The following is a 16237-nucleotide window of genomic DNA, read 5'->3' as shown; positions in this document are numbered from 1 at the left end:
GGGCACAAATGAATCATCAGACTGGCCTTGGGCAATGTTTGGACTGTGTTGGCAACTCTCCATCATAGAAACGGATGCATATCTACAACAATCAAAGGCCACTTAGTCACACAGATATGGAAGGGTGTAGAGAGATGAGATATGGTGCGAGTAAAAAGGGGAAGAGAGAACAAGGGAGAGAAAGAGAGAGAAGAGAGAGGAATTGAATGAGGACCAGTAGCCTACGCAGACTGAAACGGAGAAGGCCTGCCTCCCTCTCTCCTCCTCCCATCTCATTCTTTCCTATATGGGCACGGAGACAGTGGCTCTTAGTCAGAGCAGTCTCAGAGGCAGTAAGGTTTAGAGAGGGTTAGAGTCAGAGCACCCAGCGAGAAGGTCCCAACTGGAATAATCTGAAACATCTCACATCTCTACATCTCCAGCACCTACTTGTGTCGTTTGACTCCAGATCCACAGGTGAGTCTTAAAGTCTGTGAAAGTTGCAGGGTTTTTTTTTAACTTAAAAAATGAATAGTTGTCGCTGGTTTAGGTGGAGTAGGCAGGGTGGAGTCGACCACTCCCATGCCATAATCTCTAGAGACAAGATGCCATTCATGACTGTCCTTCAGGCGCAAAGTGTTTGTCTTGCTGTTTCACACTGGTGGTTAAGTAGATGGTTAAGTAGACACATTGGAAAAACATTTTAAATGTTTAAAGGAGCACAACGTGATAATTGAATTTTCGTATGCAATAGCCTGTTCTCATTTTTTATTTAAAAAACATTGCTTTCCAGTTTGAATGTTAAAGTTGTGTAATAATTATTGTTTTCCAGCACTTTTGTTCCTCCAGGCAATTTTTTTTTACTTTGACTATGATCAATTATCTAACAAGTAAAATAAACTACAGAATATCGAGGTCTATTAAAAATGTAGAAAAGCTTCCCAGCTTACATTACATAAATAAACATTGCGTTTAATTATATTTACAGTACATTGCACATACATTCTTGGCATGGGCGGCTCTGGTGAGTATTGAAACCTCCTGACGCCTCAATGCCATGCTCTGACTCAGAGGAGCAGGAGACGGCGCCATTTTGAAAATGTTTTACTATCAGTGATAACCTGTGACACAGGGCCACATGGACACCTGCCGCCAAACAATGGCACACCGGTTTGACTATTAGGCAAATCGCGGTCAGAGTAGTAAGAGAGTAGTAAAACAATTGCTTGTCACTTTGATTTGATTTTTCCGTTCTGGCAGGTCGAAAGACCGAAGGTCATTATAAACCCATATATATTTTAGTATTTAGTAATATGCTCATGCCCACTCATTCCTCTACAGGAACCATGGCAACGCCGTCGAAGAACACAGCCAGGGGTGTGAGCTCCCCGCTCTCTCCCAACCGCATCACCCGTCTGCAGGAGAAGGACGATCTGTGCAACCTCAACGACCGGCTGGCCATCTACATCGACAAGGTGCGCTCGCTGGAGTCGGAGAACGCCGGTCTGCGCCTGCGCATCACAGAGTCCGAGTCCGAGGTGACCCGGGAGCTGGGGGGCATGAAGGCCGCGTACGAGACAGAGCTGGCGGACGCCCGGCAAACTCTGGACTCGGTGGCCAAAGAGCGGGCCCGGCTGCAGTTGGAGCTCAGCAAGGTGCGGGAGGACTACAAGGAGCTGAAGGCCAGGTGAGTGCACGAAAACGTGCGCGTGCTTCCTCCTCGTATAGAAGGAGACCACCTCTTCTCTGAGTCAGCCATCCATTCACTAGCCATTGTTCCTCTTGAGTCGTTCCAAGGAAAGCCCGTGACCACGCCTCTCTCCCCGGTTCTGGACCGTCATTGGTTAATCTTTGAGCTAATCAAACAGTGAGTGAGAGAGAAATAGACAAACAGACCCGTAGCCACGGTTGCCAAATTCACAAATTCCGATGATCATCATGAGATATAGCCGCTCCCTGGAGGTTTCTAAACCCCCCGTGCATACTTCACAGCTCGTCTTCATTCAACCAGTGCCCGTCTGGGAGTGTCTTAACAATAATCGTCTCTCACACACAACACGCAGATCCCTAAACACACACCGTACAGTAGACGTGTGCACGGGTCCTGTCCTGCAACTTCTGCAACTTCTGTTTACTTGTGTATTTACTCTGAGAAACAGCAGTGAAGAGAGAGAGAGTGAACGAGTGCCACTCCCTTTAACAGCATAGACGCCTCGCCTTGCTCGCCCCGCATTTTAACATCCAGCTTCCACCTTGCAGAAGAAAAAGTTTCTCCCCATCGAGAGCCCTGATGACTAAGTCTTTCCCCCTCTCTCTCTCTCTCTCTCTCTCTCTCTCTCTGTCTCTCTCTCGCTCTTTCCTCTTCTTTTCTTTCTTTCCTTCCCTTCTTTAATCAGTCTACGTACAATACGTGGCAGTGTTTAGAGGACTTCCCTCCTCCCCCACAAACCCCCTCCATTACTTTTCCATAAATATTGAGATGGCAAAAGAGTGTTTGGCTAAGCCGACCCGTTGCCCTGGCAACCAGTGTAAGCTCAGACGCCAGCGGTTAGCGGCTTGTGGCTAGCGTGATCCACGTGATGGGATGAAATGGGGACGATGAGTCACAGGCAGCGCTGGAAACAGCCAGGCCCGCCCCTCCATTGGTTAAACACCCGCCAGGCTTCCCCTCGTAGCTCTGCTAGCCCTCCCCCCCGCCCCACCCCCCCCCCCCCCCCCCCGTTCCTTAAATAGCTACCAGGTTTGATTCCCGGTCCTCTGAGAGGAAACTGAAGGAATTCCATCCCCTGCCAAGACGGCGGGCAAAAATAAATAAAGTGTTCTCATTAAGGTCGTATGTTGTGGATTTGTGTTGTTTCCATAGCAGTCAGAACTGCTGTGTGGTCGTACTGTTAGAGAGAAGTCTGTAATTTTAATTTCTTGGGATTGGGCATGGGATTCTGATTTGGTTGGACTTTTTAGCACTTCAAACTTTTCCAAACCTTCCTTAGAAACTGACTAAAGTCAGTCTGCGATTTCCCCAAACTAAATAGAAGAAATATACAATCTTCAGCAAACTATGCAATTCGTACAATTAAACCCAATAGGGCATGCAAATTCCAACATCGATCCGACAACCACAAAAACAACAAAAACAACAAAAACAACAGGAACACAACTAACACACAACCACCTCTCTGCTGCCTTCCTGCAGGAACACAAAGAAGGAGTCAGACCTGGCCACGGCTCTGCTGAGGCTGAAGGACCTTGAGGCCCTGATGAACTCCAAGGACGCCTCCCTCACCACCGCGCTGGGCGAGAAACGCAACCTGGAGGCCGAGGTCCGCGACCTCAAGGCCCAGATCGCTAAGGTAACCCCCAGCAACCACTCAACAGTTTTTACTTTGTGATTTTAATCAATGGGGTTTTTCTTTTCCTTACGTGTTGTTTTAACGAAGCAAACGGAAAATCACACAAACTATCTATCTTTTGTTTTGTTCATTTTTTTGTTTGTTTGAATTATTATAATAATATCAACAATTGCAATTGTTGATATTAATTGGTTGGTTGTGAAAAGTTGGTTGTGAAAAGTTGCATACATGAGTTGCTTGTGTGGGGTAATGTCCCTTGTAATGATGGGTGGGTGTACAGTGGGTGAAGGTGAGGTTTCTGACTCCTAACTGGGTGTACACGTACCAGGATGTATGCTATAATATCAGTGCAAAGGAAGCCATTTCTGGTCTAAAGTTGATGAAGCGGTTCTTGAGCCGTACCTGGCTGTGGCTGTGGTGGTGCCTGAGACCAAAAAGGGAAACACTGTTCTACCTCACATAGTCACTTCCTTCTCATGGTTCTCCTTCCCCCAGTTGGAGGCCAGTTTGGCCGATGCCAGGAAGCAACTGCAGGACGAGATGCTGCGGAGGGTGGATGGGGAGAACCGCATCCAGACCCTGAAGGAGGAACTGGACTTCCAGAAGAGCATTTACTCAGAGGTGAGTGTCAATGAACATAGTTTTGGTCTACTTTTGATTAAAGATAAGATCTAATGCGATCACATTTGTGTTAATCCACAAAGAGCAATGCAGTAGGAAAACGAATGCTAGTCAACTACATTAGAAGTTGGTCAACTTAATTAGATGCTATTTATCTACATTAGATGCAGATAGGCTAAATTAGTTTCTAGGTGACTGTATTAGACGCAGGTGGCAAATGAGATGCCGGTGGACTAAATTAAAAGGCTAGTAGACTAAACAAGAGGTTAAATAATGAAAGTAATGAAATTAAACAATGACCTGTTCCCCAGGAACTGAGGGAGACCAAGCGACGCCACGAGTCCCGCGTGGTGGAGATGGACAACGGCCTCCAGCAGGACTTTGAGAGCAAGCTGTCGGAGGCCCTGACGGAGATGAGGTCTCAGCACGAGCTCCAGGTCAAGATGTACAAGGACGAGCTGGAGAAGACCTACAACTCCAAGGTACGGAGTCATCATAATCGCCATGATAAGGCCTGGAGAAAAGTTCTGGCAGTGGTTATAACAATGATATAATTAATATACTGTAATATAATTTTCTATTTGACTATATTAAAGGTGATATATTATTACACCAGGTGTGAGTGTGATTAGCCATTACAAGCCATTTTTGAAATCTGCCGGCAGATCTTCAAAACGGCTTGTAATGGCTAATCATACTCACACCTGGTGGTATAATATGTCACCTTTAACTGATATTAATCCAGGTCTGAGATTGAGCATCTCTTTAAGAAGTGGGCAGACATGGCAGAATCACAAAGTACCATTGATATACCATTGTTTGACTAGAGGTGTGTGGGCCCTAACGGTGGTGTGTGTGTGTTGTTCTGTCAGCTGGAGAATGCGCGGCAGTCGGCTGACCGGAGCAGCCACCTGGTGGGGGCAGCGCACGAGGAGCTCCAGCAGACCCGCATCCGCCTGGAGTCCATGTCCAGCCAGCTCAGCCAGCTGCAGAAAGAGGTAGCTCACACCACACACCAACACACACACGCACACCCACATACGTACGTGCGCACGCACACACACACACACATGCACACACACATAAACACCTCTGATGTGTGTGTGTGTGTGTGTGTGTGTGTGTGTGTGTGTGTGTGCATTTGATCTACCAGGTGTGATGTTGAGTAGCTGATACAAATCCATTGCAAAATGCACCATTGCTTAAAATGACATTAAACATCCACAGTTTCCATCCACAGTTATATGATGGGTAGGTCCCCCTCAGAGCCGGCTTTGTTCTGACCGTTAGGATGATCCATCCAGCAGTGATTAATTTGCCATTTGTTAATTATGATTTATTATGATTTGGCATGAGGAATTTAAAATTTTGCTACAAAACACTGTTATTTTTTCCTCTAGTCAGTCCTGACTCTTCTCTTTTAAGACCAAATATGGACTTTTTCTTTCCTTTCAGCCCAGCTGACCTAGATAGGAGCAGGAGGAGATATTTATATACATTTACTTATTCTTGGGACAAAAAACTCACCTTGACCATTTAACACCTTACATACATAAAATACAATATAAATATAATAACAATATAAAGATTTAAAAAAAAAGAGTAAAACACAGAGCCGCAGCACCCAACAGAAAATCTAACATTTCAACATACAAGCTAAACGATGACAAGCGCCTAATTCATGCTAAATGTTCAATAATATAAACTACAATAAAGACAAGAACACTTTCTCAAAAAACGCTCTTGCTCCAAAAGCACATTTTATCGCTCCAACCTCAAAAAAGTACTGACCAAGTACCAAGTACTGACCTTTGACCTCCGCTGCGTCTCACCCTGCAGCTGGCCGCGCGGGAGGCCCGGGTGAGGGACCTGGAGGCGGCGCTGGCCCGGGAGCGGGACACCAGCCGCCGCCTGCTGGGGGAGAAGGAGCGCGAGATGGCCGAGATGAGGCAGAAGATGCAGCAGCAGCTGGACGAGTACCAGGAGCTGCTGGACGTCAAGCTGGCCCTGGACATGGAGATCTGCGCCTACAGGAAGCTGCTGGAGGGCGAGGAGGAGAGGTGGGGTCGGCGCTCACACGTTGACGTGACACGTTGACGTGACACGTACCTGACAGCGACCTGGGGGTTGTTCTCAATGGGTGGAGGGGACTGGGTGGAGGGGATTAGGTGGAGGGCACTGGGTGGAGGTGACTGGGTGGAGTTGACTGGGTGGAGGGGACTGGGTGGAGTTGACTGGGTGGAGGGGACTGGGTGGAGGGGATTAGGTGGAGTTGACTGGGTGGAGGGGACTGGGTGGAGGGGATTAGGTGGAGTTGACTGGGTGGAGGGGACTGGGTGGAGGGGATTAGGTGGAGTTGACTGGGTGGAGGGGACTGGGTGGAGGGGATTAGGTGGAGTTGACTGGGTGGAGGGGACTGGGAGGAGGAGACTACTGGTGTTTGCGTCCCGGCCGAAAGGTGCTGGGTTTGATTCCCGAGTGCCCTGACCTGTAGGCCAAGCTTGAGCAAGATGTTCTTAGCAGCTTCTTAAGAGCCTGTGTCTAAATTCACTGAAGGTCTTTGGACAAAGTTCTCTGCTAACCGACCAAATAGTGAACAGTGTTTTTGGACTCATAAAAGGTCCCATGCCGTGCTTACTTATTCATGGAAGAAAGATATGAAAATATGTACCGCAAAATTCTGTTTCAAAAGGAAAGTTCAGCATCTTAAGTTCTACATTCCTCCAAACAAACGACCCTTCTTCCATCCAACATTCACCTCGTCAACACTTCCTGTCCCTCCCTCCAGGCTGCGCCTCTCCCCCAGCCCGCCGCCCACCAGGGTGACCAGCCGTACCGGGTCCGGGTCCGCTGGGGGCGTGGCCGGCTCGGCTGCCTCCCTCTCCCGCACCGTCCACTGCAGCGCCCAAAGCTCCTCGGCCAAGCGGCGCCGGGCCAACGACACGGACAGCGAGGCGTCCAGCTTCGCGGGTGGCCCCGCTGTCAGGACCCGAGTCACCCAGCAGGCCTCCGCCAGCGGCCGGGTCACCGTGGACGAGGTGGACCAGGAGGGGAAGTTCGTCAAGCTGGGCAACAAGGCGGACGAGGTACGGCCACGACGACTGCGGAGGTTGATGTTAATATAGTATGTGTGGTTCTTAGTTGTTGTGTGGTTTTACCAAACCATTGAAATGTTGCTAGTGTGATCTGTGGGAGTGGAACCCGGAACCCTGGCAGTGTTAATGGGATGCTGTTAACTAGTTGAGCTAGACAGGTTCTTGTCCTAGACAGGTTCTTGTCCAATTTGTTTCATGTCATATTTAAGGTATATCAGATTTAATTGGCATTATTAAGGGGATATCACGACATAGGTTGAAATGAGTCATGTACCTTCATTGAGGCCAGATCATCAGTAATGGCAGCAGTAGAACAACACTTAGCGTATTCCTTTCTTTACCATCTTTTTCAGTTGAACCGGTTTCCTCAAACCTTGTCCCTTCTGTCTTGCAGGACCAGAACTTGGGCAACTGGCAGGTGAAGCGTCAGGTGGGGTCCGCCCCTGCAATCGCCTTCAAATTCCCCGCAAAGTTCACCTTGAAGGCCGGCCAGAGGGTCACGGTACGGGCAGCATCGATCACATCAGCTCCTTAAAACACGCTCTGGTCACCGTGATGGATGCCCTAAATACTGTTTTATGTTTTTTTCCCTTGGTGGGTGAAGATCTGGTCCTCTACAGCCGGTGGAACCAACAACCCTCCATCTGACCTGGTGTGGAAGAACCAAACCACCTGGGGAACTGGTGACCAGTTCCAGACCACCTTGATCAACGCCAATGGAGATGTAATTCACCTTAAAAACACTTCACATTAACAACAAGTACCATCACATATACCCTTTGATAAAGATTCTACTAGCCAAAAAGTCTTGCTGACATTTGAACCCCAGAAACACACTCTTAAACCCATAACATCATCACCATAACAACGTATCATCACCAACCAAATTAAGTCTAGCTAACCTTGAGACAGTGGCCAATGGAAGCACCTGCTGTGTAATGAGATATTAATAACCATAAAGCGAAGAGACTACAAACAAAGCTAACCCATACAATGAATTGAATCTCCCACACGGAAAAGCACTTCAGTACATCCTCAAGCAAAACGTATATATACCTAAACTTCCTCCTTCTGTTTCCATCCAGGAAATGGCGATGAGGAGGGTCACCCGCACGCAGTTTGATGAAGACGATGAGGACATGGTGAGGATCGAGTGACGTGAGCACTCTTATTAATTAGGTACGACTATAACTACAGTTGGCTCAAATGGATTCCCTTCCCTCCACCAGGTGGCCCACAGCACTTGTGCGGACGGCGAGTACAACCTGCGGAGCCGCACAGTGGTGTGCGGCTCGTGCGGCCAGTCGCCGGACAAGTCCCCCCACTGCTCTGTGACCTCCGCTTCCCGCTCTTTCCGTAGCGGCGGGATCTCCGAGGGCCTGCTCCCCCACTCCTTCATCGTCAGCAGCAGCACGCCTCGCAAGGTGGGCCAGCGGGTCGGTGGGGTTAGCATTAGCATGGACTAGCCCTCTGCATTAGAAGATTAGCATTGTATTAATGCTGACTTTAAATTCAAATATATCAACATTGTCAACTTTGATGGTGTATAGGATGATAGTGGTTTAATAGACACTAAAAAAAATAACAGTTTATGGATTTCTTTATTTTTTGGTGGAATTGAGTTATTGGTTATTGGGACATAGCATTAATGGACAAAGTTTAACAATAAAACCTATACACCCATAGACACATAAAACAGTTGCTGTGTTTTGTTAGGACAATTTTGAGGTGTGTCATAGTATGGTGTAGAAGTCCTATGAGGACAAACCAGTCTTTCTATTGATAATGTGGTCTTTTTTTAAAAAATATCAACAACCGACTTTTCTGTTGCTTGTTTATTTTCGTTGCTCAGGGCGGAATCCGAGGGGAGAACTGTCCAATCATGTGAGGCCATGGAACCACCTGGGAGCATTGACTGGCCCCTTTAGAGGCAGATGAAAACAACATACCTTGTTTCATACAACTATCGAGACAACGTATTCCTTAAAATACCTTTCATATGCTATTATTATATCCATATGCATGCGTGACGTATCTGTGACTAAGGAAATAATGTGGGTCTCTTGTCAGTTATGTAGGCAGAGGGAACTAGAATAATCCTCAAACCACATTGTGCGTCTCTGTTAACTACTTCTACTTTGATACATAGTTACCACTATTTTTGTATTCCTTTGTATTCCAAACAAACGCACAGGAAGGGGAAAAAGTGATGGTATTAGTATAGTAGTGGATGATCTTTTGTACTGTAGCTTGAGGGTAAGCTAGTTAGGCTCTTACATTTGTAGTGTTAGTAGAATTACCCTCTGAACTGCTCTGTATTTTCTTAATTTCCAAATGATTTGTTATGACTATAGACAACATGAAGACTATTTTCCCAGGGGCACCATTTGTCAATCAACTTGAATTATGTTTACGGAATCCATTCACCCCGCTAGAATATTTTTTTGGACAATAAAAACATTTTTCATTATACATGTGTGTGCTGGACTGTTTGATACTTTGTGACCCATAAATAGTTTAAACATTATCTTTGTCAGAGTGTATAATGAACTCTATACATTTGAGTGCTCTCACTAAATAAAAGTGGCCTTGTTAATAAAATATTGATCTAGATAGAATAATGATGCAGTTAATCAATAGATCTAGTGCTCTCCAAAATTACACCTAATCAACTTCACTGGGTGAAGTGCTTTAAGATTGATACAAGATTGAATATTGGATTTAAAACTTTAATAATTGTTTGAAACTAAAAAAGAATAATTACATTAAAATATAGCGTGGACTGCATTGACAATCCAGTATATAAATCCATTCAGTTAGCTTTGGGCCGAGATGGCGCTCAGGGCTTTACTTTGAAAGAATAAAGCTTTTATTTTGAAAGTACATAAACCAGGAAGTAGTTTACGGCTGGCGACCAAAACAGTACTTTGCTGTGCTACTTTTGTGCAAATCTTGATTTAACAAGAACGCTCTTATCTTTGGATGGAGTATAATAGCTATCAGGCAAAGTAGAGGTTTGGTGAGTGTCAATAGCCACAAGAAATGTATGTCAACTGCCACACCGCAAATGTCACTCCCTCATTCCCTGAACGTGTACGTGTTGTTGTCATTGAAATCTCAAAGTTGTCTCAAATTAAACACGTTAAACAAAGTTGTGATCAATGTACATTTTTCAGTTAATAACCCTCACATTCAAAAACGAACGCGTTTAGCCCACAAAAGGTTTACATAAGTCAACGTTATGACCCGTCCCTGTCCCGTCCACCAGGTGCGGGCCCTGGCTGGATGTTGAGCGCCCGCACTCTGCTGGGGATCGGGCTCCTGGTGACGTCAAGAGCCGCCGCCACCGCCCAGAGAGCCGTATGTCCCTCTGCTGCTGCACCCAACAAGGAACACACGCACTGTTTCAGCAGCGGACGAGCGTCCAGTATGGCGCAATCTATCAAATACCTGGGGTAAAAAAAAAGACAATTTTTTTTTTTACATCACTAGGTACCGATCATTCACAACAGGAAAATGTCTGTTCCTAAGTAGCAGTGCTTATTTGATTCCGTTTATGCTCAATACATGCTGGGTGGCCTAATTCATATTTGCATATTAATTAAGTAATTTGACATTGTGCTTTCATCAAAAGTTATCCAAAGTCCTTTCATTCATGGAGTAACTACTAATCCTAAAAAAGTGTTGGATGACGTTTCTAAAAACGTCTTGCTTGTTTTTGTGTGCCGGCTAACCTTGAGGGGGCGGGGTTTCCTGTTGCTGTGATTGACAGGCAGGAGGAAGCGCAGAACATCGACCAGCAGCTGTTTACTGAGTACGGCTTTAGTGTGGACCAGCTGATGGAGCTGGCTGGTCTGAGCTGTGCCACCGCCATCGCCAGGGTGAGACCACACTGTTCTGTCACTTAAATACAAAACAGTGAATTCAGATACATGTGATAAAGGAGCAGGTAGGGGTTAGGGGGCATCTTGCTCAGGGATGCCTACAGGTAGACTGAGAACCAGTGGTGATTTCTTTAAGACTGCAAGGGAAGCTCGGCTTCCCCTAAAATTTCAAAAATTAAATGGTCAAATATATATAGTTGTGTTAACATTTCATTGACCACAAATGCGTTAAAACACGTCCATCTCGAAGACGAGTTTGTTCAGAATCAGCTGCTAGTGCAGGCCGACTGACTCGATTTCCTTCTCATACATTCCCGTAGCGTCACAGTACATTTGTTGAAACTCAGCGTCCATCGACTTCAATGGGGCTGCATAGAACAGCTTTTATTAGTGCGTCAAATTTTGACGGTCATTGGATAATGCTGCAATTATGTCCCTCCCACGGACACTCAGCATCTCTGGGGGTGAATGGAGGAGTAGGCTGGCCTGGACGCTGGGGGGGGGGGAGGGTCTGCAAAAGACTAAATTGCCATTTGATTGACAGCGATTTTGAACTATGAAATGTCGCTGGAGCTCTCTTTAGTCCTTGGTCCCATTGCGGATTTTTGTAAGCGAGTCGAAAGACAAACTGCAACCAATTTCTTGATATTTGCTTGGTGAAATTGCTATACAATTGTCATCATACATTGCATACAATTATACACACAATTCCTTGTTTCAGTTGAACAGAATTCCCACATTTCCTTGTTTGAGTTTAATATAGTTTTGATAGTCACTTTGGTATCACTTTGATTCATGGAGCCTGAGGTCTGAACTTCAAGTCCTGTATTCAGATTAGGACTTGCAGGGTGACAGGGGAAAGCTGTGTGATTTCTTGGTGTTCTTTAAAGACATGGAGTTTGATAGTGCAATGCCCCAGCTTTACAAACTGTTCTTATTAGTGGCAACAATTGGAGCTACATCTGCAGGTGTTTGTGTGTGTGAAAGTAGCTTCTCCTGTTTAAAGCGGCTCAAGTCCTACATCCGTAACACAATGGGCTAAGGCCGTTTAAGCAGCCTAGCTCTGCTGGCCATTGAGAGAACACTGGGTCAAGTCACTGGAAAAGACAGCTAGTTGGTATCACAGGGTTGCATAGCATTTCCTTGAAAATGAACAGAGAGCAGAATTTACATATAAATAAATTTACAATTTATATGATGTAGGCCGAAAATTAGCTTCCCCTCTTTGAAAGACCAGCAGCCACTGCTGCTGGTCCTGGTAGACCCGTTAAACTGAGTCTTACAGCCTAACAGAGAGACTACTAAGGCCAGCCCCCAGGGGGTGCTAATGTTTAAAAGTATTGAGCGTTGTGTGTGAGGATGAAGATTTGAAGGGGATAAGATGGAGTCAGGGAGGATGACCTTGGTTCTGCAATATGATGTATTGCCTCGTGAAACAGGATATCAGAACTGCATATTATTGATCCTTCCAAGATTTATTTGAGAACACTGGAGGTCTGTCTCTCTGTTTGTCCATCTATCTTTCTGTCTATCCCTATGTCTGCCAATCTTTCTATCCTCTGTCTAGCTATACAGCTATGTGTCTGTCTGTCTGTCCTTTCACGTCAATTATCATTAACCAATCATCAGATCAGCAGCTCTCTGGTTTGTCCAAACGTCCTGCTGCTTGTCGGTTGTTGTGCACATCATGTGGGATGTCTGGTCCCGTGCACTCCTCTCCTGAGTAATGGGTTCCAGCGGTAGCTTGACCGGTATTGATCAGCACCATGTCCTCTGCTCCTGCAGGCCTACCCACTCAGCTCCCTGGTCCAGGCCAGACCCTCCCTGCTGGTGGTCTGCGGTCCGGGAAACAACGGAGGAGACGGGCTGGTCTGCGCTCGTCATCTCAAGCTCTTTGTGAGTGGCGGCATCCTAGGAGATGGCACTACACTCAGTGAACAGCCAACCCATAGTATAGAGTAGTAGACTATAGAGAGTATAGAATATTTCTATTGGATTAATGGCTGAATGGCTCGATATAAAACCCCTGGGACATCAACCAGGGATTCTCACCACTGAAGATATACACCACTCAATGTATAATATACATATTATATATTATATGTATAATATATTTATACAATATAATATATTTAATATATTATATTGTAATTATTATAATATATAATATAATATAAACACTTTTTTTCTGGTCTTTCTGTCTCTGTGTTTGGTCAGTGCAAAAACCATTCCCAGTTCCTTAGGCAAAAAACCGATTGAATTAATAAGTTTTCCATTCTTCCTTCAATCCATCTGTCTGGGGAATAAACCCGGCCGTCTTGACGTCAGTGAATGTCTCAAAAGAGCGCGTGAAGTACATTCAGCCTCACCACTCAAAAAGTTTTGGTTCTTTCCTGCACCTGAGTGTGTTTTTTATCCAGCCTCAGCTAAAAAAACACTCTGTGGGCTCATTTGCTGCGCTCTACATTTTAAACTCTTTGCGTGCGTCGCCACTAAAGGTCATTCTCAGACCGGTGATGATTCCCAGTCGCTGGTGAAATGTAAAATAGCAATGCTATGAAAATTAAACAAAGAGCAGTGCAGTAAGGCTCAGTCAGCCATCCGCCTCCGCTAAGCTTCATAAATATGAGGTCAGGTCATCTCGGAATTACTGTAACAACCGTTGGCTTGTTTATCCTGCAAGATACACAAACCAAAATACAGTCTAAATAGATAAGTCATTTCTGTGAGCTTTTCAATCTTTTTTTCAGTTCAAATTATTATTAAAAAGTGATCTTCCCACTCTTAATCACCTTGTGTTATTCTCTGTCTATTAAAGGTGATAAAGCCATTGTACATCTCAATCAACATATATGTATTAAAAGTATAATTAGTGTCATTAGTTTTTACATTTTCATCAGTTTGAAAACAAGTAATGATATGTTGTTTTGTGTTTCTCAATCATACCTAAAATGCTTGTACACAGAGCACCTGGAATCAAATGTATTTTGTGTTGTTGGATACTCTGTACATTGACCACCTTTTTGTCCCTTGTGGCCTGCCGTAGGGCTACGAGCCCGCCATCCTGTACCCCAAGCGGCCCAACAAGCCCCTCTTCCAGGGCCTCACCACCCAGTGTGAGAAGATGGACATCCCCTTCCTGTCCGAGATGCCCGAGGTGTCCATCCGTCCATCTGTCGTCTCGTTATTCTCCTCTTCCTTCTCCTCCTCCCCTCCTTCCTCTCCTCCTCCATCCTTCTGCTCCTGCTCGGCCTTCTTCTTCTCCTCGGCCTTCTTCTTCTCCTCCTCCACCTCCCTCTTCTCTCCCTGCACCTCCTGCACTTCTTCCTCCCTCTTCTTCCCCTCCTCCTCCTCCATCTTCTTCTTCTTCTCCACCTTTCCCTCCTACTCCTTCTGTACCTCCTCCTATTTATTCTCCTAATCCTCCCCTCTTCTTCTCCTCTACCCACCCCTCTATCCCTCTCCTCCCCCATATCCTCCTCCCTCTCCTCCACCTCCTCCCCCCTGGTCCACCCTCAGTGCTGTGTGTCTAATGCTGTGTGTCTCCCCAGGCCAAGCTCATCGACCAGGCCTACAACCTGGTGGTCGACGCCATCTTCGGCTTCAGCTTCTCTGGGGCCGTCCGGGAGCCCTTCGGCGCCATCCTGGAGGTCCTGAAGGACTCCACCGTGCCCGTGGCCAGCATCGACATCCCCTCAGGTGGGTCAGGGGGTAACCAGACCCAGCTCATGGAGATCTGCCCTCGGGCCGCGACTTGTATCGAATGGTGTTTATTTATTCATTCTTAGATCCATGTCCATTTTCTTTAGAAACATGTCATTAGTAAGCAAACCTGCCCCTTAAGGGCCAAAGGATGCCCTAAGGTTAGACTGTGATCAGTGGGGTTCGAGCCAGGAACCTTTTCAGTTATCATGTCATTAATAAGCAAACTCACCCCTTTGCCTAAGGGTGCACAACGTATAGACTGGGATTAGTGGGGTTCGAGCCAGGAACCTTTTCAGCTGGGAGTCGAACATCCTCACCGCTAACAGCCTATCCTGCCTCACTGCAACGTCGTAATGGGTTTACCGTCAGCTGCGTATGGATCCACAGGCTGGGACGTGGAGCAGGGCGGCCCGGACGGCCTGCAGCCCGACATGCTCATCTCCCTGACCGCGCCCAAGAAGTCGGCTGCCCACTTCAGAGGGCGATACCACTACCTTGGGGGGCGCTTTGTCCCCCCGGCCCTGGAGAAGAGGTACCAGCTCAACCTGCCCCCGTACCCCGGCACCGACTGTGTGCTGCAGCTGTAGGTCCAGGTCCGGAGGAATGAGAATATAGTTTAAATTATGAGTCATAGGGACTACTTTATTATGATGGGGGATTAAGGAGGGAACTCTGTCAGTCACGGTCGAATAAACTGGTTTCATGGTGTGATAAGATGTGCTTTTTTTTTATCCCTGACAAGGAATATTATTAGTCTGTTGCGGAAGCGCAGACGATATATGTGAGGATTTAGGGGTAATAAATAAAAAAAGGTTTTTGCTGAATGTGATCCCTGGTGTTGACGTCAAAGTTGGTCTCTAAATCTGCACTAATGCCTTTTCATGTGCCTGGTGTTGGCATTGGGAGGGGTGGAGGGGCTAGCCGTCACTCAGCTAATGCTAGCCCTCTAGCGCTGGCTGTCTGCGACTGGGATGGGGATCTTATTTCACAGCCGTTTGGCAGAGGTTTGACCGCCTGTAACCCCTGTGAATCAGATAAGCTAACCCATTTTGTCTGGCATCTCTGTATATCTCTATCTGGTGAGTTTCTGTCCAGTATTCCAAAGATAATTCCCAAAGAATCAATCATTTTAAAGATGAATTAAAAATAAATGAATAAAACAAAATGGAAAAAAGAATGCCTATGACATTGTTGTTAATATTGTCATTAATATTATTCATAATAATAGTTTTATTGTGGTAAGTAAGGAAATGGCTCCATCACACAAGGTATTTACGGATTTATTTAGTACATGATCAAGTTTCATTGAATGGATATCTAGCAAGACTTGTTGAACTTGAAAAGACAGCCGGTCTATGAAAGTCTACGACATCCTAACTCATAAGTGTCTTCATGATCCCGATCTCCCGCGAGCATCGTAGCATTCATACGTCCCGTGTGACAATGGATTCTCCAAAATACATTCCTTTACAGCCAATCTCACAGAGTCAAGCAGCCTTGCTTATAGTACTACGTACGGTTCAAATACATGTAGTACTACAAACACTTGTATATATTTAATATAGAAAGAGAAATATTGAATGTATATGCGCAGGGACACTGA

General features: G+C 45.9%; 2 protein-coding genes across 2 annotated transcripts; both read left to right on the top strand.

Annotated features, from left to right (window-relative positions):
* The first annotated feature begins 354 nt into the window (after positions 1-354).
* On the top strand, positions 355-9250 carry LOC311365061 (lamin-A-like). Its single transcript, XM_084484580.1, has 13 exons — positions 355-456; positions 1321-1666; positions 3173-3329; positions 3825-3950; positions 4262-4432; positions 4823-4948; positions 5790-6010; positions 6739-7036; positions 7440-7547; positions 7650-7769; positions 8131-8187; positions 8275-8469; positions 8898-9250. The coding sequence occupies exons 2-13, from the start codon at positions 1326-1328 to the stop codon at positions 8931-8933; spliced, it is 1956 nt and encodes a 651-aa protein (XP_084340706.1). The 5' UTR covers positions 355-456; positions 1321-1325; the 3' UTR covers positions 8934-9250.
* Positions 9251-9934: 684 nt separating this feature from the next.
* naxe (NAD(P)HX epimerase) lies at positions 9935-15811 on the top strand. Its single transcript, XM_084484449.1, has 7 exons — positions 9935-10064; positions 10314-10500; positions 10818-10926; positions 12715-12825; positions 13976-14086; positions 14481-14628; positions 15022-15811. Exons 2-7 carry the CDS (start codon positions 10331-10333, stop codon positions 15219-15221), a joined length of 849 nt encoding a protein of 282 aa, XP_084340575.1. The 5' UTR covers positions 9935-10064; positions 10314-10330; the 3' UTR covers positions 15222-15811.
* Positions 15812-16237: the final 426 nt, after the last annotated feature.

The sequence above is a fragment of the Micromesistius poutassou genome (assembly GCF_964030765.1).
Source record: "Micromesistius poutassou genome assembly, chromosome: 20".
Classification (NCBI taxonomy): domain Eukaryota; kingdom Metazoa; phylum Chordata; class Actinopteri; order Gadiformes; family Gadidae; genus Micromesistius; species Micromesistius poutassou.
Note: the sequence above shows the minus strand (reverse complement) of the source record. Positions and strands in the feature narration are given on the sequence as shown.